Source organism: Papio anubis, chromosome 9, assembly GCF_008728515.1.
Source record: "Papio anubis isolate 15944 chromosome 9, Panubis1.0, whole genome shotgun sequence".
Lineage (NCBI taxonomy): Eukaryota > Metazoa > Chordata > Mammalia > Primates > Cercopithecidae > Papio > Papio anubis.
Window position 1 is genome coordinate 99,565,326 of NC_044984.1, and position 14,970 is coordinate 99,580,295.

At 38.3% G+C, this 14,970-nt stretch overlaps 1 protein-coding gene across 4 annotated transcripts in view; it reads right to left on the minus strand.

Annotated features, from left to right (window-relative positions):
• Window positions 1–167: 167 nt before the first annotated feature.
• The window catches only part of APPL2 (adaptor protein, phosphotyrosine interacting with PH domain and leucine zipper 2), a 61,994-nt gene continuing 47,191 nt past the window's right edge, over window positions 168–14,970 (minus strand). For 2 of the 4 annotated variants that reach the window (XM_031650714.1, XM_031650715.1), the window contains exons 15-19: window positions 13,547–13,721; window positions 4,105–4,141; window positions 3,772–3,912; window positions 2,930–2,977; window positions 168–1,326 (exon numbers count right to left, since the gene is read on the minus strand). In XM_031650714.1, the coding sequence (XP_031506574.1) occupies window positions 1,192–1,326; window positions 2,930–2,977; window positions 3,772–3,912; window positions 4,105–4,141; window positions 13,547–13,721 (536 nt within the window). In that variant the 3' untranslated portion in view covers window positions 168–1,191. The remainder of the gene's footprint in view (window positions 1,327–2,929; window positions 2,978–3,771; window positions 3,913–4,104; window positions 4,142–13,546; window positions 13,722–14,970) is intronic. The other 2 variants (XM_031650713.1, XM_021922850.2) reach the window with 2 other exon arrangements.

Here is a 14,970-nt window from a genome sequence, read left to right on the forward strand (position 1 = left end):
TTTAGCAATGGGATCACATATTCTACTCATGTTGACTGGAAGTATTTTTTGATACTATATCCCCTCTGTGATTTCATTATGCCCTAGTTTTTGGGAAATTAAATGTTAAAGCTATGGAGCTGACTTTAGTTTTCTTCCAGGGATGTTCCAGAAAATAACAACAAACAAAAGAAAGAAACAGAATAATTTTTATTGCTAGGTTAATTCATTACAAAGATAATAATAGTCTGTTGAACTTAGTTACAGTTAAACACACTGTACTAATTCAAAATCATTATACTAGTTTCATAGAGAGGAGGGATGGGGGAGTGGGCTGGGGTTCCAGGAATTGGAAGTATCAGGGTGGAAATAGGAACTTTATACCAAGCCCCATGACCAGCTGTGCTTCAAGTGAGTTTTAAAATTAATTGGTCCCTTCCTTGAGGAGGGTCTGGCTCAGAAGAAACAGGAACTGGTAGAGCTGCACCCTGTCCACAGTGATCCACTACTAAAAGTACTCATACCTAGGAGGACCTTAAACTTCTGAATGCTGGTTCAGTAAGGCTCCACTGTCAAATCAAACATCTTTTGTGGTATTCATTTTTTTATTGCTTGCTGTCTGGAACAGTTATTGGAACTAGACCTGCATCACGCATCTCTACTAGTGCTTGGGCCTCAAAGCAGTGCTCATCACCTAACTGCACAAAGAAATGCTATTAGGTCCAATTATGAGATAAGCTGAATTATAAATACACAATTTTCAGAACGACAGGCACTTAAAGCTCATTAAGTAAAATACAAAAATAGATTATATTAATAGGAAATATTTAGTGTTCATCAAATTGTAAATCTAGGCTTTTGCCATTTTTTAAAAAGGATACTGGCAACTGAAAAGAGATGACATTCATATGAACAATGCATTTTTCAAACTTTTGTTCTGAGCGCTGAACAATCTTAAGAAATCTTAGCGCGATCTAAGAAAAAAGACTTACCACAAAGCACCTAAAATAACATTTGTAGATGGGTGGGAACGCTGTCAACCATTTCTTAGTTTCCCTCCCAAGTCTCAGTATCAAGGCATCAAGATTACATTCCACAAACGATTGTCAGCCTTCGGAAATCAGGTCAGTGTGCCTGTATGTCAGAGAAGTTGAAAACCCTTAGGAGGTAGCTCTCCTTCCTGTTTGCTCTTCCCCTACAGGCGCAAGTGAGTTACGCTTCAGATTCTGCGCCTCTATGTTCACTTGGATTTCCATCATTGTCATCTGGTTGATCGTTTAACAGTACATATTTTCCATCATTGGTTAGTGGTATGGACAGCATTAATTGAGCCAGTGCTTCTGGATCCTGAAGTTAGGAGAGTTTAAGAGGGAAAAAAGAAAAGGCTTAAGATGCATTTAAACCCCTTTGGCCTGGCTTTCAATATCTTGTGTAATCTAGTCTTATTTCTCCTGACTCTTTTGTACGTGTGCCTTCAGCTGAGTCTCCTTGCTTCTCAAACTCAGGCATGTCACTTCTAAAATCTAGACTGTTTTCCTCTGAGCCAAAATATTGTTTACATAGTCAATTCATATCATCTTTCCAAAGATTCCATAGAGGAACTTCCTTCACATAACTTTTGTCTTCTATATCTTTAAACTCCTTTCTTTTCTCACATTTAATCTATACCAGAAGTTGGCAAACAATGGTCATTTGGCTAACCACTTGATTTTTATTGGAAAACAGCTGTGCCCATTTATTTACATACTGTCCATGCTGCTGCTTTTTTTTAATGTTTTTTTTTGCGGGGGGAGGGGAGACAAGCGTCTCGCTCTGTTGCCCAGGCTGGAGTGCAGTGGTGTGATCTCAGCTCACTGCAACCTTTGCCTCCCGGGTTCAAACGATTCTCGTGCCTCAGTCTCCCAAGTAGCTGGGACTACAGGTGTGCGCCACCACACCTGGCTAATTTTTGTATTTTTAGTAGAGATGGGGTTTCACCATGTTGGCCAGGCTGGTCTTGAACTCCTAACCTCAGGTGATCCTCCTGCTTCTGCCTCCCAAAGTGCTGGGATTACAGGCATGAGCCACCACGTCTGGCCTGCTTTTGTCTTATAATAGCAGAGTTGAATTTGTTGCAAGGGAGATAGCCAAAAACATAAAGGCCCTTTGTAGAAAAAGTTTGCCAACTTTTGACCAATGCCATTAAATACTAGTTTGCAGTGCTTGCCATTATTTCATGTATGTGGACTTAGTCCTTGGTCTTCCTTACCTCTCCAACAGACTGAACTGCACTAATATGGTAGCCACTAGCTACATGTTACCATGTAAATTTGAGTTAAATTTAAAAATCCAGTTCCTCAGTTACACTAACCATATTCAATTGGCGTATTAAATTGTGCAGATATAAATCATTTCCATTATTGCAGAAAGTTCTGTACATTGCTGAACTAGAAGCCTCCTGGGGGCAGGGACTGTATCTGTCTTCTTCACTACTATAATTCCAGGGCTTTTCTTATACAAACTAGGCTCTCAAAAATTTGCTGAATGAACAAAAGATTAGAAGCTGCTGAAAGACAGGGAGGTCTCAGAGTCCTCATTTCTTAAAAGCTCCCAGGTGATGTCTGTCAATGCCATGGGGCATGTGATCATACTCTGAGAAGCAAGGCCTTAGAGCACATGGTGGGTCCTTATCTATCATCTTAATCTGAAAGAAAGGAAATCTAGCCAACTAGTATGCAAGCAAGAAAACAGATAAGCAAGAGCTCCAGCAGTGATAAGAAGTCCTCATGTGTTAACAGTGAACATGGAACCAGCTGATCAAAAATGTCTGGTGGTTAGAATACTTAAAAGGAAATCCCAAACTTGGCCACACTTTCCAGTGAACATCACTTTTCTTTTTGAAAAGACTCTTAGTATGTGTACACAGATGTGTTTTGAGTAGCTACTAAACCAGCACTAGAATGCATCTTACCTTCTGAACCGCAATAATTTCTTTTCCCAAATTAATAGCATAACATATCTGCAAAAGACAAGAAAAGTAGTGATTGGCAAAGGTAGAGAAGGATAAAATTTTAGAACAAATGTGATTTTGAAGTACAGTGAGGTCACTGTGCTCACTGTTCCCACTTGGGAACACAGGACCTGGCTACAGAGCGTCACATAGGGCTGGGGGCATTTGCATCCAACTGTCCTGACCTCTGTTGCCAATTTATGCCATACAAAAAATATTCCAGGTAAGTGAAACTCAGGTTAAGTCCAGTGTTTAAAGTTTTTAATAGGAATTTTTTTTCTCTCTTAAATGTATTTAGCCATGACATGTTCATATACACAGTGGCAAACATAATTTACTGAAAGAAGAACTGGTTAATTGTGATAAATTCTAACTCGCAGATATAGTCAAAAGTTTTTCATACTAAACCAACAGCTTGTGTGTACTTTTCTAATATCTTCCTTGGTTTGCTCTCTGAGACTAAATTATTCTCTACTGTAGCTTTTGCCTTAATTTTTTTTAAAGAACAAATTCGAGGGGAACTGCTTTCAACATTTCCTTATATCCTGACTAAATAATATGTCTTGCCATCAGAGTTCTTCCTCATTCACCCTATTCTGGTTGGTAGGTATTTTCCACAGAGAAATTTAAATTGAGTTTTCTTTCAGTGAGGCCTTCTTAGGAGGTATTAACTGAACTCCTGGATGGAGACATGCAGAATAATCAACTAAATATCCAATGAGGTAATGCCAGGAAACTCTTTTAAAATGGACTTGTTTGGACTGAGATATTTATATTATGAGATCTTCACATGAAAAAGAGACCTTTTCGCCTTCTGAGTTGCTTTCAAAAATGTAGGTACTCAGAGATTCTTCTCCAGTGGATTCAGGAATGCGGATGACAAAACCAACCAGTCTCTTGTTTTCTTGATGAGCAGCAAATTGTGTGACACTGGTAAGTTCAAACTGGGGGAAAAAAAAAGGAAACAGATCATACAACTACTAGAATTAAAAACTGACAAGGTTACTCTCTGGAAAAGTCATGAGAAAAAGTGTCCTATTAGTGGCAGATCTTTATTAAGTGCCTAGGCTGTGTTTAAGGTAGATACAAAGGTGAATTAAGGAGTAATCACTAATGAACCTGTATGAGGTACTTACATTGGCCCTTGATACTTGAGTCTGTGGATCTATCAACCTGAAATTTTAAAAGATACATTATATCACAAATGTTGGATAAACTGAATATTCCTAGAAGAGTTTGTAGAAGTCCAGAATAAAATAAAACAAATTCCCCCAAATAGAGAGAGAGAAAGCCTGTTTGAGGATGAGGCAAGATAGCTCTGTGTGACCACATGTCCTGCTTTCTGCCTCTACGGAGCCTGTGTAGCTAAAGCTCAGGGTATCTATCATGGAAGATTATACAGCAAGTAGAACATTTAACTTCACAGGATTCTGCAACTTACCCAAAAAGACAGCATTATAATTCTCAATAGATCTGCTATATAATATGGATGGATTATATTCTGTACAGCCTCCCTCTCAGCAAACATCCATTGGCAACTTTAATGTCCCTGGAGTACTAGATCAACTTAGTCTAAATTTAACATTCTTGAAAAAGATGGGGTAGGGGTGAGAGAATAGTGAAGGGCTTTTGACTCTTCAGTTTGGGTAAAAGAGGAATAATGTTTAACAAGGTATTCCAGAATATATTTCCTTTTTTTTTTTGTATTTACTATTTATTTATTCTGAGACAGAGTCTTGCTGTCACACAGGCTGGAGTGCAGCAGTGCAATCTTGGCTCACTGCAACCTCTGTCCCCCGGGTTCAAGTGATTCTCCTGCTTCAGCCTCCCGAGTAGCTGGGATTACAGGTGTCAGCCACCATGCCCGGCTAATTTTTGTATTTTTAGTAGAAATGGGGTTTCACCATGTTGGCCAGGCTGGTGAACTCCTGACCTCAGGGGATCTGCCTGCCTCAGTCTCCCAAAGTGCTGGGATTACAGGCATGAACCACCACGCCGGGCCTTCAGAATATATTTCTTTAACAGTATTTTAAGCATCATCTAATAATCAGGTTGACATATCCTAGAAAATAAACTATATGAGAATTTATTCCTATCTTAGATAAGTAGGTATAAATTTCTACTGTATTGTACTCGTGTTGGAATAATTAACATGGTATTATAAATTATTACTCTATGTTTTATAGGTCAAAGCAAAAATATAGTTTGTGGAAAAAATGGTTATGATTCCATTTATCTGTTAAATGCTCAGATCTATAGAGATGGCAATTTTAGTGGTTAGTGGTTTCCTAGGGCTGGGTGGGTTGCCAGGGGATAATGGATATTCTTTCTGAGGTGATGAAAATGTTCTAAAATTGATTGTGGTGATGGTTGTACAACTCTGAATATACTAGAAACCACTGAATTGTACATTTAAATTGTATGATACGTGAATTATATCTCAGGAAAACTGTTACCTCCCCCCGACCAAAAGGCTACAGTTTGAAATACATGCAGTTATACTTATTAAACCGTAAGACTTATCAGAGAACTCGAGATTGAGTGTTCTACCCTGGCTCCTCACCTGATCTTATGCAAGTCACTGGGACTTCTTAAAACTGGTTCATCTGTAAAACTGTGGTAACAATCCCCACTTCCAAGAGGTGGTTATACAGTTAATGAGAAATGTGTATGGGAATTTAAGTAGACAAAGCTTAAGAAATGTTACTTTTATGTCCCTATTAATGGGTATGAATTTAATTTTTTGAATATAGATCATAAACAATTTCCCTAAAGTTGGAATAACTTTCATAGATTTTGTAAAATTCCCTTATAAGTGAAAACTTAATACATGCATATTTTGTGGGTCACTTTTAGAAGTTTGCTGTTTAAATCAGGTAACCTAGATTTCTCTTTTTTTATTATTATACTTTAAGTTCTGAGATACATGTGCAGAACGTGCAGGTTTGTTTCATAGGTATATATGTGCCATGGTGGTTTGCTGCACCCATCAACCCATCATCTACATTAGGTATTTCTCCTAATGCTATCACTCCTCTTGACCCCACCCACCAACAGGCCCCAGTGTGTGATGTTCCCCTCCCTGTGCCTATATGTTCTCATTGTTCAGCTCCTACTTGTGAGTGAGAACATGTTGTGGTTGATTTTCTGTTCCTGTGTTAATTTGCTGAGAATGATGGTTTTCAGCTTCATCCATGTCCCTGCAAAGGATATGAAGTCATTCTTTTTTATGGCTGCATAGTATTCCATGGTGTATATGTGCCACACTTTCTTTATCCAGTCTATCATTGATGGGCATTTGGGTTGGTTCCAAGTCTTTGCTATTGTGAATAGTGGTGCAATAAACATAATGTGCATGTGTCTTTATAGAATGATTTATAGTCCTTCAGGTATATACCCAGTAATGGGATTGCTGGGTCAAATGGTATTTCTAGTTCTAGATCCCTGAGGAATCGCCACACTGTCTTCAACAATGGTTGAACTAATTTACACTCTCACCAACAGTGTAAAAGCGTTCCTATTTCTCCACATCCTCTCCAGCATCTGTTGTTTCCTGACTTTTTAGTGATTGCCATTCTAACTAGTGTGAGATGGTATCTCATTGTGGTTTTGATTTGCATTTCCCTAATAACCAGTGATGATGAGCTTTTTTTCACATTTGTTGTCCACATAAATGTATTCTTTGGAAAAGTGTCTGTTCATATCCTTCACCCACTTTTTGATGGAGTTTATTCTTGTAAATGTGTTTAAGTTCTTTGTAGATTATGGATATTAGCCCTCTGTCAGATGGATAGATAGCAAAAATTTTCTCCCATTCTGTAGGTTGCCTGTTCACTCTGATGATAGTTTCTTTTGCTGTGCAGAAGCTCTTTAGTTTAATTAGACCCCATTTATCAATTTTGGCTTTTGTTGCCATTGTTTTTGGTGTTTTAGTCATGAACTCTTTGCCCATACCTATGTCCTGAATGGTATTGCCTAGGTTTTCTTCTAGGGTTTTTATAGTTTTAGGTCTTACATTTAAATCTTTATTCCATCTTGACTTAATTTTTGTATAAGGTGTTAAAGAAGGGGTCCAGTTTCAGTTTTCTGCATATGGCTAGCCAATTTTCCCAACATCATTTATTAAATAGGGAGTCCTTTCCCCATTGCTTGTTTTTGTCAGGTTTTTCCAAGATCAGATGGTCGTAGATGTGTGGTGTTATTTCTGAGGGCTCTGTTCTGTTCCATTGGTCTATATCTCTGTTTTGGTACCAGTACCATGCTGTTTTGGTTACTGTAGCCTTGTAGTATAGTTTTAAGTCAGGCAGCATGATGCCTCCAGCTTTGTTCTTTTTGCTTAGGATTGTCTTGGCTATGTGGGCTCTTTTTTGGTTCCATATGAAATTTAAAGTAGTTTTCTTCTAATTGTTAAGAAAGTCAATGGTAGCTTGATGGGAATAGCACTGTTACTTTGGGCAGCATGGCCATTTTCACAATACTGATTCTTCCTATCCATGAGCATGGCATGTTTTTCCATTTGTGTCCTCTCTTATTTCGTTGAGCAGTGGTTTGTAGTTCTCCTTGAAAAGGTCCTTCACTTCTGTTGTAAGTTGTATTCCTAGGTATTTTATACTCTTAGTTAACAATTGTGAATGGGAGTTCATTCATGATTTGGGCTGTTTGTGTATCATTGGTGTCTAGGAATGCGTGTGATTTTTGCACAGTGATTTTGTATCCTGAGACTGCTGAAGTTTCTTATCAGCTTAAGGAGTTTTGGGGCTGAGATGATGGGGTTTTCTAAATATACAATCATGTCATCTGTAAACAGAGATAATTTACTTTTTCTCTTCCAATTTGAATATCCTTTATTGCTTTCTCTTGCCTGACTGCCCTGGCCAGAACTTCCAATATTATGTTGAATAGGAGTGCTGAGAGAGGGCATCCTTGTCTTATGCCAATTTTCAAAGGGAGTACTTCCAGTTTTTGCCCATTCAGCATGATATTGGCTGTGGGTTTGTCATAAACAGCTCTTATTATTTTGAGATATGTTCCATCAATACCTAGTTTATTCAGTGTATTTAGCATGAAGGGGTGCTGAATTTTATCAAAGGCCTTTTCAGCATCTATTGAGATAATCGTGGTTTTTGTCATTGGTTCTGTTTATGTGATGGATTACATTTATTGATTTGCGCATGTTGAACTGGCCTTGCATCCCAGGGATGAAGCTGACTTGATCATGGTGGATAAGCTTTTTAATGTGCTGCTGGATTCAGTTTGCTGGTATTTTATTGAGGATTTTCGCATTGATGTTCATCAGGGATACTGCCCTGAAATTTTCTTTTTTTGTTGTGTCTCTGCCAGGTTTTGGTATCAGGATGACGCTGGCTTCATAATATGAGTTAGGGAGGAGTCCCTCTTTTTCTATTGTTAGGAATACTTTTAGAAGGAATGGTACCAGCTCCTCTTTGTAACTGTGGTAGAATTTGGCTGTGAATCCGTCTGGCCCTGGGCTTTTTTTGGTTGGCAGGCTATTAATTAATGCCTCAATTTCAGAACTTGTTATCGGTCTATTCAGGGATTTGACTTCTTCCTGGTTTAATCTTGGGAGGGTGTATGTGTCCAGGAATTTATCCATTTCTTCTAGATTTTCTAGTTTATTTGTGTAGAGGTGTTTATAGTATTCTCTGTTGGTAGTTTGATTTCTCTGGGATCAGTGGTGATATCCCCTTTAGCATTTTTTATTGTGTCTATTTGATTCTCTCTTTTCTTCTTTATTAGTCTGGTTAGTGGTCTATCAATTTTGTTAATCTTTTAAAAAAACCAGCTCCTGGATTCATTGATTTTTGAAGAGCTTTTCGTGTCTCTATCTCCTTCAGTTCTGCTCTGATCTTAGTTATTTCTTGTCTTCTGCTAGCTTTTGAATTTGTTTGCTCTTGCTTCTCTAGTTTTTTTGAGGTGGAGTTTTGCTCTTGTTGCCCAGGCTGGAGTGCAATGGCATGATCTCAGCTTCCTGCAACCTCCACCTCCCTGGGTTCAAGCGATTCTCCTGCTCCAGTCTCTCCAACAGCTGGGATTACAGGCGCCTGTCACCACACCTAGCAAATTTTTTGTATTTTTAGTAGAGACAGGGTTTCATCATGTTGGCCAGGCTGGTCTCGAACTCCTGACTTCAGGTGATCCACCTGCCTCGGCCTCCCAAAGTGTTGGGATTACAGGCATGGGCCACGGTGCCCAACCTAGTTCTTTTAATTGTAATGTTAGGGTGTCGATTTTAGATCCTTCCCACTTTATCCTGTGGGCATTTAGTGCTATAAATTTCCCTCTAAACACTGCTTTAGCTGTGTCCCAGAGATTCTGGTACGTTGTGTCCTTGTTCTCATTGGTTTCAAAGAATTTATTTATTTTTGCCTGAATTTCATTATTTATTTACTCAGTAGTCATTCAGGAGCAGGTTGTTCAGTTTCCATGTAGTTGTGCAGTTTTGAATGACTTTCTTACTCCAGAGTTCTAATTTCATTGCACTGTGGTCTGAGAGACAGTTTGTTGTGATTTCTGTTCTTTTGCATTTGCTGAGTAGTATTTTACTTCCAATTATGTAGTCAATTTTAGAATAAGTGCGATGTGGTGCTGAGAAGAATGTATATTCTGTTGATTTGGGATGGAGCGTTCTGTAGATGTGTATTATGTCCATTTGGTCCAGAGCTGAGTTTAAGTCCTGAATATTCTTGTTAATTTTGTCTTGTTTATCTAATATTGACAGTGGGATGTTAAAGTCTCCCAATATTATTGTGTGGGAGTCTACGTTTCTTTGTCGGTCTCTAAGAACTTGCTTTATGAATCTGGGTGCTCCTGTATTAGGTATATATGTATTTAGTATAGTTAGCTCTTCTTGTTGCACTGATCCCCTTACCATATGTAATGCCCTTGTCTTTTTTGATCTTTGTTGGTTTCAAGTCTGTTTTATCAGAGACTAGGATTTCAACCCCTGCTTTTTTTTCTTTTGTTTTTTTGCTTTCCATTTGCTTGGTAAATCTTCCTCCTTCCCTTTATTTTGAGCCTACGTGTGTCTTTGCACATAAGATGGGTCTCCTGAATACAGCACACTGATGGGTCTTGCCTCTTTATCCAATGTGCCAGTCTGTGTCTTTTAATTGGGGCATTTAGCCTGTTTACATTTAAGGTTAATATTGTTATGTGTGAATGTGATCCGGTCATTATGATGGTAGCTGGTTATTCTGCCTATTAGTTGATGCAGTTTCTTCATAGTGCTGACGGTTTTTACATTTTGGTATGTTTTCGCAGTGGCTGGTACTGGCTTTTCCTTTCCATATTTAGTGCTTCCTTCAGGAGCTCTTGTAAGGCAGGTGTGGTGGTGACATCATCCTTCAGCATTTGCTTGTCTGTAAAGGATTTTATTTCTCCTTCGCTTATGAAGCTTAGTTTGGCTGGATATGAAATTCTGGGTTAAAAATTCTTTAAGAATGTTAAATGTGTGCCCCCACTCTTTTCTGGGTTGTAGGGTTTCTGCAGAGAAATCTGCTGTTAGTCTGATGGGTTTCCCTTTGTGGGTAACCTGACCTTTCTCTCTGGCTGCCCTTAACATTTTTTTCTTCATTTCAACCTTGGTGAATCTGACGATTATGTGTCTTGCAGTTGCTCTTCTCGAGGAGTATCTTTGTGGTGTCTTCTGTATTTCTTGAATTTGAATGTTGGCCTGTTTTGCTAGGTTGGGGAAGTTCTCCTGGAGAATATCCTGAAGAGTGTTTCCTAACTTGGTTCCATTCTCCCTGTCACTTTCAGGTACACCAATCAAAAGTAGGTTTGGTCTTTTCACATAGTCCCGTATTTCTTAGAGGCTTTGTTCATTCATTTTCATTCTTTTTTCTCTAATCTTGTCTTCACACTTTTATTTCATTAAGTTAATCTTCAATCTCTGGTATCCTTTCTTCCACCTGATCAGTTTGGCTACTGATACTTGTGTATGCTTCACACAGTTCTCATGCTGTGTTTTTAATCTCCATCCATAGGCTGTACCCACTGTCTAACCAGTCCCAATGAGATGAGCTAGGTACCTCAGTTGGAAATGCAGAAATCACCTGCCTTCTGCGTTGGTCTCGCTGGGAGCTGCAGACTGGAGCTGTTCCTATTCAGGCATCTTGTCTGAGAATTGATTTTTCTTTTTCAATCTTCTGATTTTCTGTGATTCCACTGCAGGGGTATGTTTACCGTGGTGACGTATGCATAGCATCAGATTTATCATTAATGATGTTTAGTGTCTTCATAACTTTGTGCAGCCATTACCACTATCTAGTCCTAGGACATTTTTATCATCCCAGAGGAAACTTCATCTCCATTAAGAAGTTACTCATTCCTCCTCCCACCCTCTGGCAATCTCTAGTCTGTCTTCTGTCTCTATGGATTTGCCTATTCTGGATATTTCATATAAACAGAACCCTACAGTATGTTGCCTTTTGTATCTGGCTTCCTTCACTTAGCACAATGTTTTCATCATTCATCCATGTTGTAGCACATATCGGTCCTTTGTTCCTTTTTAAGGCCAAATAATATTCCATCATATGTATATACAGGTGGAGTATCCTGTATCTGAAATTGTTTTGGATTTCAGCTTTTTTTTCAGATTTTAGAATACTTGCATTATATTTACCAGGATGAGCATCTCAAAATCCAAAATGCTCCAATGAGCATCTCCTTTGAGCATCAAGTTGGCACTCAAAAAGTTTCAGATTTTGGAACATTTGAGATTTCCCCATTTGGAATGCTCAACTCTACCACATTTTGTTGATCCATTCATTTGCTGTTGGGCATTTGTATTATTTCCACCATTTGGATATCATGAAAAGGACTGCTATGAGCATTTGCGTATAAGTTTTTGTTTGAACACCTGTATTTAATTCTTTTGGGTAACTACCCAGGAGCCCACCAAACTATTTTTTCACAGCAGCTGAACCATTTTATATTCCCACCAGCAATGGGTTCCAGTTTCTTCACATCCTTGTAAACGCTTATTTTCCATTAAATATATATGAGATATATAAATATATATGAGATATATAAATATATGCACATCTATGAGACAGAGTGTGCATGTGCCATCTTGATATGGAGTGACATATCTCATTGTGGATTTGCTTTGCATTTCCTTAATAACACATAGCATCTTTTCATGTGCTCATTGGCCATTTGTATATGATCTTTGGAGAAATGTCTCTTTCAAGTCCTTGGTCCATTTTTTAATTGGGTTGTCTTTCTGTTGAGTTTTATAAGAGTTCTTTGTGTATTTTGTGTACTACATCCATATTAGATAGAATTTGTGAATACTTTTTTCCCATTCTGTAGGTTGTCTTTTCATTTTGATGTGCTGTGGTTTTTCACAGTACTTTTACATATATTTTCCTTTGATCTTTTTGGTGGAAATTATTCCAGGACCATTAGGATTGTAAGAACCATGAGCCCATTTCTGTAAAAGGTCCAGGACATACTTAAAGAAAAGCTTTAAATAAATATAAGGTTTTATTAATAAGAACTTAATTCTCAGATGACGTTCATAATAAATGAAAAGAATGGGCTTAATGAATGGAAGAAGCTATATCCTGATTTTTGCTGTAGTCCTAGTTACCTTTTTTGAAGCTAACGTTCATTGAGCACTTTTAATGGGCCACTGAGTTGTAAATGTTTTACATATATTAGCACATTTATTCCTCATGACATTTATTTCTCATGACAACAGTGGAGGGTGTGAATAGTTATTTTCATTTTACAGCTGAAAAAACTCAGGTACAGAGCCTCCAAAACTTGCTTAAGGTCACATAACTAAGAAATGCTGAAGCCAGGAGTAAACTGAGACATTCTGGCTCTAAAGCAGTGCTGTCCCTTAGAAATGTAATGGAAGCCTTATACGTCATTGAAGCTTTCCCAGCAGCCACATTAAGTGAAAAGTAACACATGAAATTAATTTTTCTTAATCTAGTATATATAAAATATTACCAGACATGTGATTAACCTAAAAAATTAGTGAGATGTTTTACATTCTAAATCTTAGAAATTTGGTATGTATTTAACACTGAAAACACATCTCAGTTCAGGCTAGTTATGATGCAGATGCTACCTGTGGCTACCGTATCATACGCCCAGGTTCATAACCAGGACTTTGGTCATATCTGAAACCCAGATCATATTACCTGAAACCCTAAATCATGTAGTTAATATGGCCTGCTCTCTCTGTGATGGCCAAGTTATTTAGGCAGATTTGGCAGATTTTTTAGTTTTTTTCCCCATTATTTTTATAAATAGTACTCTCAGAAAAAAAACCTTCCATTTTCAAGCTCTGACATATAGAGAATAAGTCTAGTGTGATAGCATCTTGGTGAACAACAGTATTCACTCACCACTGAATTTTTGAAGATACCAGTTCTTGTCTCTAAGAGAGCACTTTCTAGGCTATCTGTCTTATGTAAAAAATAGTGGGGGCAAAAGCAAGAGCAGTCTCTTCATTCCAACACTAACATTTCAGATGGGTGAATTAGCCTTAAAAGGGTTAGCTGAAGCCATAAGAAAGTCTGAAAGTAAAACTGAATGTACCTCAAAGATTGACTGGTGACCATCAGATGGGATTCTGTCATGCGGAAGATGTTATGAATAGCCCGAGCAGCCAATACTTGTCTCATCGCTTCATAAATCACTTCGGTAGTGCTGTCTGTTTTAACTGCCATTGATCCCAAAAACCGAACTATAAACATCTGCTGCAAAAGAGAATCTGCAAGACAGCATTTTCCACTCAGGATCTCATTTACTTCCTGCTGCTGTTGATCGGCACACCAGTGTCAGATGTGCTGGTTTTGCCTGCTTTCTGTGGAGGAGCTTCTACCAAAATTTCTCAATATCGCTTTTATAAGCCCAATATTGCCAAAGCTCTGCCTCTTCCATTGTCTACATTTTGTCAGTTTGTTTGGAACTACTTCATTAGACTAAAAAGGCTTTTCTTCATCTATAAAATGAGATGATGGTGGTACCAGATGAACATCCTTCTAATGCTGAAACTCTAGGTGACTACAGTGTACCTTTTCTCTAAAAGAGTGCGTTGAGACTAGACAATAGAAGATTCATTACTTTGGCCCACTGATAAAGTCCTCTTAGAAAGGAAAAGTCATTTGCAGGATATAAGATCTCATGTTGGGTCTCATGCAATTCATACGTCATGCGTATTACTGAAAGGCAGTGACGATGTTTCATAGCCTAATGGAAGTAGCACTGGCTGCTGACAGTGGCGCATAACTTGACAAAACTGACTCCCAGCAACCATAACTAGAAGATCAAAGAAGGTTTTTCTTTTCTTTTTTGAGACGGTCTCACTCTGTAGCCCAGGCTGGAGTGCAATGGTGTGATTTCAGCTCACTGCAACCTCCGCCTCCTGGGTTCAAGTGATTCGGACGTCTCAGCCTTCTGAGTAGACAGGATTACAGGCGCCCATCACCACACCTGGCAAATTTTTGTATTTTTTTTTTTTTTTTTGTAGAGATGGGGTCTCACTGTGTTGCCCATGCTGGTCTTGAACTCCTAAGCTCAGGTGATCCACCCGCCTCGGCCTCCAAAAGTGCTGGGATTACAGGCGTGAGCCAGCGCACCAGCCATCAGATATGTTCTTAAGTACATTGTAAGAATGTAAAAAAACCAAACATTTGAATTTGAAAGACCTAAATATCATTCATTTGTGTCATCTTAAAATTCAAGAACAAGTTATTTGTGCTTTTGGTTTTCTAAAATGAAATAGCATATTTCCAATTCACCAAGCCTGCATTTGAATGTGATAACAGATTCAGATTTCACATTTCTATGCTATGCTACAAAAAGGCTATGGCTAACAGTGAAATAGCTGTAAACGGTCTTTCAGCTACCCTGCAGTTTTTATCGAAGACTTGCCTCCACTGCAGATATCTTACTAAACTTTCAGAAAGAACAAATCTTCAATTCATATTCCTAATCGTAGCTCTCTAAAACATGATTTC